Source organism: Silurus aristotelis (assembly GCF_946808225.1).
Source record: "Silurus aristotelis genome assembly, chromosome: 3".
In the NCBI taxonomy this organism is placed as follows: Eukaryota; Metazoa; Chordata; class Actinopteri; order Siluriformes; family Siluridae; genus Silurus; species Silurus aristotelis.
The window spans coordinates 21,992,509-22,005,475 of NC_139576.1; the positions used below are offsets into that span (position 1 = coordinate 21,992,509).

Sequence of the window (12,967 nt, forward strand, 5' to 3'; positions counted from 1 at the left end):
CAGCCATTGTGGAATAAAAGAAAAAAAGCTGTTCATTCTACATGAATATATTTGAGCTTGTGAAGTTTGCAGCGGTTTGATGACTAGCATGCTCTTACCGTCCAATCAAAGGGCGTGAAAATGCTGACGTATGTAGAAGTCTGGGCCTCGGAGTGACCAAATCTCAGTCTGAACGGTTAAAGCTACAGCAGAGTAAATAATAAAAAAAAGCCAGCCGTTGCTCACATTACCTTACGACAATACGGATGAAAATAACTAGATAGAAACTCAAACGTAAACTGTCCGTAACTGGCGCAGGAGCGGCAGCGCACCAGAAAGACAGAAGAGAATAAACTATTGGGAAAAATTGTATACATATTCATGGACAAAAATGTACTAAAATGTAAAACGGCCCACCACTACTCTAATCCTACAAAATCCCTGACTTTGTGCATGTGTAAAAAGTTTGCAAAATGAAGAATTCTAAACCAAAGGGTGGTCACACCAAATATTTATTTGGATTTCTCTTCTGTTAATTTCCTTTCCATTTGGATCATTGATAGAAATAAATAAAAAAAACACTTATTTTTTAAAGCTATGATTTTACAGCAAGTTTTCCACAGTTTTCTATGTGTGTCAAGTCAAGTCAAGAGGCTTTTATGGTTACTTCAACCATTTATAGCTGATGCAGTACACAGTGAAATGAGACAATGTTTCTCCAGAAACCTGGTGCTACATACAACATCAAGTGACCTCACACAACATAAAGCTACATAACAGAACACAAAGCTAAGGACTAAAGTAAGTGTCCTCGCCACATAAAGTGCATCGTGTGCAAACAGTGCAGACAAAAGACAGTGCAGACAGACAACACAAGACAGTGTGGGACATACACAAAACACATAATAGCGCTGACCAGTAAACCTACTGTATAATATGTTATACAGTACAATGTGCAAAAGAGAGCTGTATACAAGCGTGTATTTGTAAACATGAACACAATGTTGTGTAAAAACAGCAAGAGCAGCAGTCAAGAGCTGCAAAACAGCATGTAAACAGTATAATATGATTAAATATAAATATAATATGAGTGGTGGAATTGGATTAAGATGAGTAATGAGTGTGTGTTGAGTTTAGGTTGTACAGTTCAGTAACACACAGTTGAGTGTGTGTTTGTGCAGTTTAGTTCTGTGTGTTGAGAAGCCTGATGGCTTGAAGGAAAAAACTGTCTGGATGTGAGGCCAAAATGCTCCAGAACCTCTTTTTTGATGGTAGGAGAGTGAAGAGTGTGTGTGAGGGGTGTGTGGGGTCATCCACAATGCTGTTTGCTTTGCAGATGCAGTGTGTGTTGTAAATCTCTGTGATAGAGGGGAGAAAGACTCCCATGATGTTTTCTGCCATGCTGACTCATCATCCTTGCTGATGAGAACCACCATGTGAGTTGTGAGTCAGCAAAGTGAACAGCAGTGGGCTAATAACACAGCCCTGAGGTCTCCCAGTCAGGAAGTCCAGGATCCAGTTGCAGATGGAAAACGGTGAAAACTAAACACATTCAGTGCATATAAATGCCATCCATACAGTCATAACTATACAAGTACACAACTATTTTGTCGCGAAAGATCCCAATTTTAGTATATCATAAGAGATAAGTAGAATTACAAGAAACCATAGGTTTCCGCTTATTTATTTTTTGTAGTCAAAAAAATGGCGGAGTTGAAGACATACGTCACCAGATTTAGCCAATGAAAATAAAGAATGCAGTGTATCTTAGCCCCCTTTTTGGCGTCATAGGACACTTCAACCGAAAAACAAACAGAAAAATTATGCATAGACTACGCTACAGCACTGTACTACAGTACTCACTACAAATGTGATATTTCTACAAATTTACATAAAAATCTTCTTGATATATTCTTGCAAACTTTGTGTGTGTTTAAAGAGTGTGGGAGGATGATTTCTGGCTCAAACAATAAAAAATAAGCATTTTTGGGGTGGTGTCCATTTGTTTTTCGCGGTCGGGTTTGGGACTTAATTACAGCGATAAACAGGGGATGACTGTATTACATCTAAATACAAATACGGTGCGTTTAAATAGTCTGCAGTGGCCTTGTAAAGTAGGTTATGGGACAATATTTGTTTAATTTATTTAATAAATCTTGTACAGTATAGCGATGTGGTATTCTTGTCTTCAGAAAAGCTGCTTGAAATTTCCACAAACTAAATCCGTGTATTTATCGCCAGCTTTAAAACCATGCTCCGCTACCTGCTCTACGTGGCCACTGCAGAGGGACTTTTTGAATGCACTGTATATAAATAAAAATACTGTTTACTTTAGAAATGGTAACCGCACTGTATGGTGTTTTGTTTAGGTTTTAGTTTAAAATGATCCCAAACTTTGGAAACTTTCTTGTTTCCTTTGGCCTGAACCTTCTCCTCGCCCCTCGCTGTTTTCTCCCTGTTCTTCTGTATAGTGTATAGTGGGTGGTGCGTCAGGAATAATGGACGTGGGAAACAGTGCTCCATGTTTAGTTAAATGGACTAAACGAAGCATCGAGGCAAATAATTTGCCTCATTTAATTTTTACAATGAATTACTTTTAGTTACCCGAGGAATCGTTTCAGCCCCAAATAATAATAATTCATAGTATTTCAATCATTTAAAGGAATGCATTAATATAAACCTATTATCTTAATTACATCCAGTTCTACTGACAGAACCCCTTGTGACCAATCCGATTTTAGAATTCGAGAGCAATGTGGTTATAATAGTGTATGTTTACGTTGCTTTTATTAATGACTCAATATGTGTTTGAACAAACTCCCTAGAACCACTTGAATTTCCTGTCCTCTTATTTACACACCTTTCAAACAAACACTGGACTTCAAATTAGAGAATGAAACCCATCAAGGCACACAAGAGCAGCTCGCAGAATGGGGAAGGCGTTCATTAAGTTCATGCAGGCTGGGCTCTTTATTGTCCCTCTAAAAGAAAAGTTAAACGAAAGATCTCCACTTCCTAGTGAGTGCAGAACAAAAGCCAAGCTTAAGCGCGTCTGCCTCGGCCCCCGAACACTGCTGCTCTAATTGGAAATGGGAAAGGTTGTGAGGGGCAAGTCCAGCAGCTCGTACCCGCCTGTCGAGCACCACACAGCCAAACTCAGCTTTTATATGGACTGGATGTCATGGCGTCGGCGGGCCTGTTACCAAGACTACCGCCAATTATTTACTTCCTCTGCTTCAGCTGAGCTATGTGAAAGTGCAGTGAATGTGCTGCTGCTGTAGCTTAACTCACAACAGAGGAGAGTAGAGCTACAGACTCACACATACACACACCCACACTTAAAATGTGTTTTAATTGTGGAAGTAAAATTCGCCAACAGGAAAATCTGCACAGCTGCAATTCCCGTTGCCACTCATAATTCCTCTTATTATATCTCTCTGTCCTGCCACTCCTCCCTTGTCTGTCTGTCATTCCCCCTCTTTCTGTTTCTCCGTTCCTTCGTGTCTCTGATCTGTTTTTATTCTCAGCCGACTGTGCCTTCTCTTCAGGAATGAATAGAGAGCTCTAAATGGGGAGGGTTGGGGTGAAGGTTGCTAAGAAGATGCCAAAGTGAAAATAGTCACTTTCCCTCCCTCCTTCTTTCGATCTCTCTTTCTATACCAGATTGTCTCAGATGTGGCTTTATCATGCCATTTGCAGCCAACACCTAAGCATTATTTGCAAAGCATGTGCGTGCGTGCGTAGCGAGTGACATTACAGGATGCGTTCATGTTAGTGCCAGAGCTGGGCACGTCTCAAACAGTCTTTGCTTTGTAGCAAGTGAAGAGTCTTGTCAGGGGAACACAGAGGCTCCTGTGTATTTCCGTGTGCAGAGAGTGTGAGACTGAACGAGTGAGAGAGAGGCACGTCCCCAGGGAGAATTCCCACTGGATATCGTCACCCTGCTGTCATCACACTATCTGTGTACTCTTCCTCTCCTCTCTTTCTCCACACAACAGACATACGTACACCTTTCACGTACTGTTTCACACAGGCATGAACTTAGACATATATAGAAACAGGCATCACCACACCTTCTGCACTGAACATGCCAGTTGACATTTCCAAATTCGTCACCCAGTAAGACGTCTTTTCATTAAAAGGAAAACAGAATTGTAAGCCTACAGGAGAAGAAGATTGTGTTTGTTTTTACACTTTCAATTCAATCAGAAATAAAAACAGAATTGGCTGATCACTGTTACAAAATTGCTTATTCATGTGAAAAAGATACAACCCTGACTTTTACTGTGCCATTCACACATGTCCATCAGAAAGAGCTCGCTCTCTCTCTCTCTCTCTCTCTCTCGCTCTGACACACACACACACACACACACACACACACACACACACACACACACACACACACACACACACACACACACACACACACACACACACACACACACACACACACACACACACACACCCCTCATCTGACAATAAAGACAAGATAATGACAGGTGAAACCGGTGAGAAAAGAGAAGAAACGACAGATAGTCTAACAGGTGTACTCATACCTTTGCCATCTGTGCTTGCACGCCATTGGTTTTCAGAGCGTTGACGGCTTTTTGTGCTGCCGCGGGGCTGTCAAAGTCCACAAAGCCATAACCTACAAATAAACAACAAACATTCAGTTTGGGACCTACTTTATTTTTAAGTAATGCTAGAATACCAAGATATGGCCTCTGAATTTTTGCAGTACATACCTGATTGAGGTGTGGTGCATATTAAGTGTTAGCAAAACATTATGTGTTTAGTATGCGTAATCTTACATTAGACATTTGTACACACACATTATATCTGTTCAGACGTATATATATATATATATATATATATATATATGTGTGTGTGTGTGTGTGTGTGTGTGTGTGTGTGTGTGTGTGTGTGTGTGTGTGTGATTTTATATATATATATATAAAAGGTCACATTCTCATCCGTTTAAAAGAAAAAGGAGAAGAAGCATTACTCTATGGAAAATATTTGCCCAACACTAGATGAACTCTTTAAATAGAACAAGTCATCTGATTGTATCTAAAGAATTCTGTACTGAGATCACAGTTAGCTCAAAAGGACAAAATACAGATAGCAGAGGTTAACAAGGGGACATTCCTTTGTGGAAGTATTTCGCTTAATGCAAGTAGTTAAAGGTACATTTTGAAAACTCAAACTTGGTGTACAGTTTGGTGGTGTGGTAGTTTTTTTTTTTCAAGCTACAGAAATGATAGATTGGATATTTAGGATTGTAAGATTAATAAACAAGATCTAATGTTTATCAGCTATACACCACTGTTCAGAGACACTACTACTCCAACAAAAAAACTGATCCTGAGAACACCGTTTGTCAAATTTTCACAATATCAAGGTGTTTTTTTTCCTCACCGGGGTTCACAACATGGGTACCATGCAAATTGTATGTTACTCTTGCACATGCCAAAACAGTCTTTACACTCTATAGCTGTTTAGTCTTGCAGCTGTTTATTCTAGGCCTAACATTCAGTAGAGGTTTCCAAATATGAACCTTAAAACTAGAGCTATTAAAGTCTGTCATGGTTTACTTTTTAACCCTCACTGGTGTAAACTCATAGTCAAGTCAAGTCAAGTCAAGTTTATTTCTATAGCGCTTTTCACAACAGACATTGTCACAAAGCAGCTTTACAGAAATCAACAGTCAAGGTGAATGGTGTGCATTTATCCCTGATGAACAAGCCATGGCCACTGTGGCAAGGAAAAACTTCCTTAGATTAGAAGCAGGGCTCCAGAAAATAAAAATCAGGAGCCATTGAGAAAAACAACAGGCGCCAAATTATATTTTTTTAGTGCCGCACAACACTTGTGTGCACATCTGCCATCTTTTTACAGCATGGCCTAAGAACTGAAGTGATCATATAGGTGGTGTTGAATTGAATTTTCAGCTCTTTAAAAAAATTTTTGGCATGCGGTGCCAAAAAACCTGCATGAGACACTGCGAGCGCTAACAGCGTTTTCTGTGGCATGCTTGTCTCGATTATGTGATCATGAGCATTTTTCTGCTTTTGACTTTGACCGTGTTTTTCTTACTGTCTCTTTTTTTTTTTTAAATGATTTGTTCCGGTAATGAAATTAGTTTCGATTAGCTATAGAAAGATGGTCCTCAGTGTGTCTGTCGTTGTCCCTCTCTCCAACGCTGGCACAACCGCAGCCTGCTTTTTTTTACAGATATGTCATCAGCGGAAGTGTGGCACAGAGATGGAGACTGTTTGAAAAAGTCTGATATTTTTAGTTTTTACATGTTTTTCTGATGCGGAAATTTGAGCTTTGCTTTACTGTCTGGTTATTACGGCGCTTTAATTCGAGCGTAGGTGGCGCATGCGTCAGTTCATTGCGTCAAATTATGTGATAGGCCTTTCCTCACAGAACACGCACATAAAATTCATAACATACAGATTACACGGTCATAGCGTGTACATTTATATGGTCGCAGGTGACGATCTTCGGCAAAAATATTACTCGGGAAAAGTTATATTTCTTGTCGCAAATGTGACTATTTAAGTTGCAGTCTGGAGCCCTGTGATGTATTTATGTCATGCATGATGACAGCATGAGGACATGTGACAAGTCTAATAAAAACATAAAACTATGAGTTAATGTTGGTGGCTGACACTATGGTCAGTGTGTAAATCTGATAACGTGATACTCATATTTGATTTGTTTTAAAACATTTGAGCATTAAATAAAATGTATATGACTGTTTTAATACAATACAATGGTTTCATTCACTTACATAAACCTGCGCCTAATAGATACCTAATGACAAACACATTCAACATGATGTGACCATTCAGGAGAGGTTTACTGACATACGCTGGACTGAAAACTGTGAATGCAAAGCTGCTAATGAACTCTTTCCATATGTTAATGGCAAAAGTTAATTAGCTAATTAGTTAATTAGCAGACTGACAGGTGAAATCAAGAGACTAATCAATGCACTGATTGATTAATCAGTCTTAACAAGCTCGATCACTGTGTTGGTGATTATTTAAGAGGTAAAGAAACCAGATCAACCATAACATTTAAACCACCTGCCCAGTATTGGGTAGTACTGGGGAAGTCTAACTTGTGGCCCCAAAACAGCTCGGACCCATCGAAATATGGAGTCCACAAGATCTCTCCGTCTAGCCTTTTCACCAATTTGTTGCATTGGAGATCTTCTGACCCATTTGTTTAGCCACAACGATTTGGCCCTCAATTATTGGCGCTCAGATATTTTCACTTGCCCATTTTTCCTGCTTTCATCAACTGCCATTCTAATAATATACTTAATGTTATTCACGTCACCCGTCACTGGTTTAAATGTTATGGCTGATATACATAATTCATTACCGTAATTGTTTTATTGCTTCTAAACCCTTTATGAAACAACATGCTGGCAACATGTTCAATAAACGCATCAGACTTGTACCCAGTGTGGGCTATGTGCGAGAACGAAAACAGGATTATCTCTTTCTTCCACAATGTCTTACAAGTTACATTATTAAAATCCACCAAAATCCACCCGCTTTACCAAAATACATAAATCACAGCTAAACTATAAACTGTGTAATATAAGTAAAATGTAATAAGCAGGTAACAAACACAGGACAGCAGAAAACAACCGTTTGGAATCTGCACTGAACTCAGACTGTATTTGCAGTGCAGGTCTCATTGCCTCAGGCTGATAAAACAGAAACTAGTCCACATGCTCATGACTACATTCTCATTGTAACTCAAGATCTTTCCAGCATAACATGGGAAGGATGGGAATACTAGCCAATATGGACTTGTATATAATATTTAATGTTACACGAGCAGTGGTTAAAAAAAAATAAAAAAATCAATCACTTTCTCAAGAGCTATCTGTCATATATAAAGGGGACTTGCTAGAGGGTAGGAATTGGGAAAGCGGTTTGGTACAATGCAGCTGAGGAGTTAAATAATTCTAAAAACTATTAGTCTGGCAGAACAAGACATATAACTCCACTTGCAGACCTCTTTCATTGTAAAATATACTTTTGTTACAGACTAGGATTGGTCTCTCTGAGCTGATTAGCTGCAGATTCCTAGCTAGAAATGCAATTTTTATCTCTGGATACCTGAATCCATCCGAAGGGCCTATGTGTTTCATCGACTGATTTCCCTAGTTAGGTTATTTTGATGTAAATGTTACAAATTTTGATGGAATTTCTACATTCTGTAAGACAGTCAGGTCACCTCTGTGTGCTGTGGAATCTGTAGGGGCACAGTGTTTACTGCCATATTTAAACTGCAAACACACCCAAATGCAAATACAGTCAGAACAACCGCTCTTTCAGCCAATTACATCTACTGACTCTGGGACTGAGTTGCAGAGGTTAAACATGAGAAATGAGTAAGTATTATACAATTAGAAATCTGCAATAGCAAGCCAAGACTTCTCTTCTCTTTAAACAACAGTGATATATAGAATTATAGAAACCAGACTGCATCGAGCTAATCTGTCGTAGGTGTAAACGAAAGAGAAAGTTGATCTTGTGAAGGATTTGCAGTATTAGTGCAGAACACAAGATCACCACAGGTTCCATTGTGTCTGTACTGTGGACAGGTTCTAAGCTACAGATAGAGATATAACCTCTTGGTTGGCAGCTGAGCACACTGAGTCAACTGAGGGATAGAATTACAGTTCATGCATGCCATACACACACACACACACACACACACACACACACACACACACACACACACACACACACACACACACACACACACACACACACACACACACTTGTCAGTCTTCTCAGGAGGACTGAGATTACTCAGCGCATAAATAATCCACATTACCGAGGCGAGGTGCAGCGCTGTTCCAAAGGTGCCAAACCCAGGAATTGATCCAGATTCTGAGCTATGCCACCTTCAATCTACCTCCCACCATCTCTCTCTTGCATCACCCCCACCCTGGATGCACTCCAAAGGTCCGACTCAGAAACAACAGCAGTAAGTCCCCGGACCTGGGACAGAGGACACTTCCTCCCCCACTCAGTGTAAAGGCCTGGGACCTGTTTCCTGATCCACCCAGCCTCACATAGCAGAGCATTGACAGAGTCATACATTTACTCGTGCTTGCACACACAGCAGCCAAGAAGTCATGAGTCAGAACAGGGCAGTGAAGTCTGTATAACTTATGGAAACAGGCGCTGGCACTGACTTTCCGAGTTCTGCAAGCACCGCTGTTTGATCAGGCTAAACAAATTCAAACATTAAACAGAGGCCTGCTGTTATTTCTGCAGTGCTCACCTTTGAATTAATGTTTGTATTAACTTAAAATAGCACACAATACCTTCGCAGCATATTGCACCCGAGTTAAATAAAATTTGTACATTCGAATCACTCAGTCTGCACTCACCATATGGCACTATTTTGTATTCTGCGCTTTAGTTTGTTCTGCAAGTATTCATTTAGCTCGTGGAATAAATGTGTGGACAGGGGTGCTTGCTGAGGGCATGGCAGAACATACACACCTTTGCATTTGTTTGTAGTCTTATCCAGGATGGCCTTCGTTGATACTATTTTCCCGTAACTGTGAAAAGAACAAAGAGAACAGTGTTGGTGTATGAATTGAAACAGCAGACAGCTGGAGTCTATCTTACAACACTCCACCCCCTACTCATCCACGCGCACACAAACGCATGCGCTCTCTCTCTCACACACACACACACACACACACACACACACACACACACACACACACACACACACACACACACACACACACACACACACACACACACACACACACATACACAGAAACAACACAGCTTGCATAAAGCTTAATGACATCATCGCACAAACATGAGACACAAGAGGTTGTTTCTAGACCGAAACATCCCCCAAAAGAAGCACTGATCTGTGCTGGATAAAGAAATCTGACCTTCGGACAAAGTGGACACAAACACAAGCTTAAAAAATTTCCATTCTTCAAAGCCAAGGATATAGAATGCCAAACGCACTTCCTTTTGTCACGAGATCTAATTTGGAGCCACATTTCCTGGCTAATGCTACATCTACAAGATCAAAAGCGCAGCATGGCACTGCAGAGTCGGGGCCGCAAACAGGAAACCCATCAGAGCCGTATCACTAAAGCTGTCTGGCCTGAAAAATGAAGCCAGCATTGAATCCAAACCCAAGGCGCCAAAGTGAGGTTTTTTCCCCTCAGAAAAGAGCCAGGTGGCCACACACCACCCAACTCCAAATGAAACAAAACAATCAGGGTAAACATTTCCAGATGAAGGCCACCATGGCAAAGGTGTATGATCATTTGATCTTCCAAACTGATTACCCTACTGCAATAATAGCAGTTTAAACATGGGACCAGAGGGCAAGTGCAGTCCGATTGCAAAACATTTTCCGATTTGGAAAGGAACCACGTTTTCTACTCTTTCTCTCCAATCTCAAGATAACATTCCTAAACTGTTAAGAAATAACATGAAAATATGACTAAGTTCACCTTTTCTACTAAGTTTAGAGGGAAAAATCAACATACAGTTTTTTTACTAACGTGCTGGCACACTACAGACCTCTAGAACTGCTTACAGAGTGTTAGCTGGGTTGAGATCTAGTGACTGTAAAGGTCATAGCATATCATCTACCTCATTTTCATACTCAAACAGTTCAGCGCGCTCTCGTGCCCTGTGAATGGTGGCTTTGTCACACTGGAAGAGACCTCTCTATCAGGACTGAAACTTCGCATTGATTTATAAGCAGACCCAAGCCATGAAAACCCAAACGAAGACAAATCCAAACCAGAACCAACAGTTTTTCCATGTAATTATTCTCCCATCTGCATGCAGGTGTAATATAATTAAAAGGGAATTTTCGAAAGCTATTAGACCTGTCAGTTTTGTTTGTATTATTATTAGGGAAAACACACATAAGCGCACACACTATGCAATTTAACTGTGTGTAAACACCAGTAGATCTACTTATGGTAGAAACAATACCATTGAGTAGTTATCATGTGGAGAAGATTAAAGACTTTTTTTTTTTTTTGGATCAAGAGAAGTGCTTATGGAATTGCTAGGAGGAGAAATGCAATTCCTCTGTTTTGACAACACACAGGGTTGCCTGTGTGGGGAAAGTCCCATAAAAACAGAACTGCATTGGAAAACTGACAGCGAATAAAATCTGCACATTATCAACTAAAATCTCAAGCACAAGATAAATCAGAAAATAGTCTAAATTGGAAGCAATCACATGGTGCCTCAGACTCTTCTGTCGTGATCTACTGAAAAACACATGGAAACTTGGTAACACCAGAGAGGAATGTGGAAAATGATTTACTAACCTGAGGTTTGCATGTTACAGACGTGCAATGAATAATGAATATTCAATTTGGAGCGCCTTCTATGTGAGAGTGCAAACTACATTAGAGAGTCAAAGCAGAAAGACTAACCATTGCAGTCAATAAAACAAACCACCTATTCTTTTAATGTTATACTGGACATGAAATTGAATCTGATACAGTAAAAAAAAATAAAAAATGAAAGAGAGATATGAAGGTATATCAATTTGAGAGTTTGCATGTTATATATAAATACATATACATACATAATACATAATATACATACATGTAATAACCTAGTTCAAATTGTGTGATATATTTAATTACTGGGATAGTAAACAAAAATCGTGTATAGAAAACTCGCTCACAGAATGCAGAATAATGACTCACATGCATCACACCAGGTATCGTTTTTATTCTGGTTTAGACCACATGACATACTTCATTCTGTGTGTTAAAGGAAGTCTCAGTATGTGTCTTATAGCATGTACAGGTTCTCTAGGTATTTGGCAGTTCTTTAAGTCACCAGCCCTAACACACAACTACCAACATCTACCAGCAATCTATTTGAGAACATCGATAAATAGGCCTAAGAGAAGTTCTTTGTACCCCATGATTTATTCATACAGGTTCAGCTGGACGTGGTGTATGTAATATTGTCATACATTTTTTATGACAGTTCCAAATGCTTATATGTGAGTGGTTAACATAACACAGTTGCCTTTTTTGCAGAGTAAATGCACTAATAATGATATAAAAGGTCAATGAAATAATCATTACAATCCAAATGTCCAAAAATGTCCCTATTGCTTTGCTTTTATTTTTTTATTTATTATTAATAAAGATAACACGATAAACCAATCAAGATCATGCATTTGTCAGATTTAAAGGTGACAGGCTATGAAGTACTGGAGGTTTATGGCATGAGGAGTAAAAATAAGGGTGAGTCTGCTTTTATAAAAATAAAAAGCTATTTAACCACAATACTTAACATCTTATTTTAATGATTTTCAGTGAATCTGTCAAATATATTTTACGACAATCTTATCCATTTGGCAAGACTTGTTGATTAGTAAATTGTGCCTTAAATAATGACATTCAAAAAACGGTACTGTCCCCATTCCTACTAGAGTCTGGCTTTCACCCATACTTATCAATTTACCCGTACAGATCATGTCGTGATTTAATTTAGTACATTTCCACATCTCTTCTTGAAGTGAATATTCCTGGCTACTCTGCCATGGGAAAATAAAGCAGAGCCAGGGGTCATACACAGAGGACGGTCGTATAAGGCACATATGAAAGGAACGTTTCACCTCTGAACTTTATTGGGAAACAGGAAATTAAGCTCTTCCAATTAATATCCAAACACCAAAACCATTATGTGATTTGAAATCCAATTATGGACAATGACCTTTAAAGCCTGTGCCAGTCCGGCGTCGTTCAGCTGCCATGACCTACTGCTTGCCTCTGCTGGCTTCAAGGCCAGAATAAGGGGGTTTTCCACTGGTTCATTGTAAATCAATCATTACATTACCCCCCCAAACCCCCATTTACCCCAAACAAAATTGAAATATCATTCATAAAATCTGGGAAGGGCTATATGGTAAATAAAAATAA

The 12,967-nt window shown here is 39.4% G+C and overlaps 1 protein-coding gene across 8 annotated transcripts in view; it reads right to left on the reverse strand.

The window, feature by feature from the left end:
- rbms1b (RNA binding motif, single stranded interacting protein 1b) overlaps nt 1-12,967 on the reverse strand; it is a 59,830-nt gene that overhangs the window by 22,949 nt on the left and 23,914 nt on the right. For all 8 annotated transcript variants that reach the window (XR_014533013.1, XM_083538056.1, XM_083538059.1 and 5 more), the window contains exons 3-4: nt 9,528-9,586; nt 4,536-4,627 (exon numbers count right to left, since the gene is read on the reverse strand). Coding sequence is in view for 7 of the 8 variants with exons in the window: in XM_083538056.1 (XP_083394182.1) it covers nt 4,536-4,627; nt 9,528-9,586 (151 nt within the window). In the remaining variant the exon portion in view is untranslated. The remainder of the gene's footprint in view (nt 1-4,535; nt 4,628-9,527; nt 9,587-12,967) is intronic.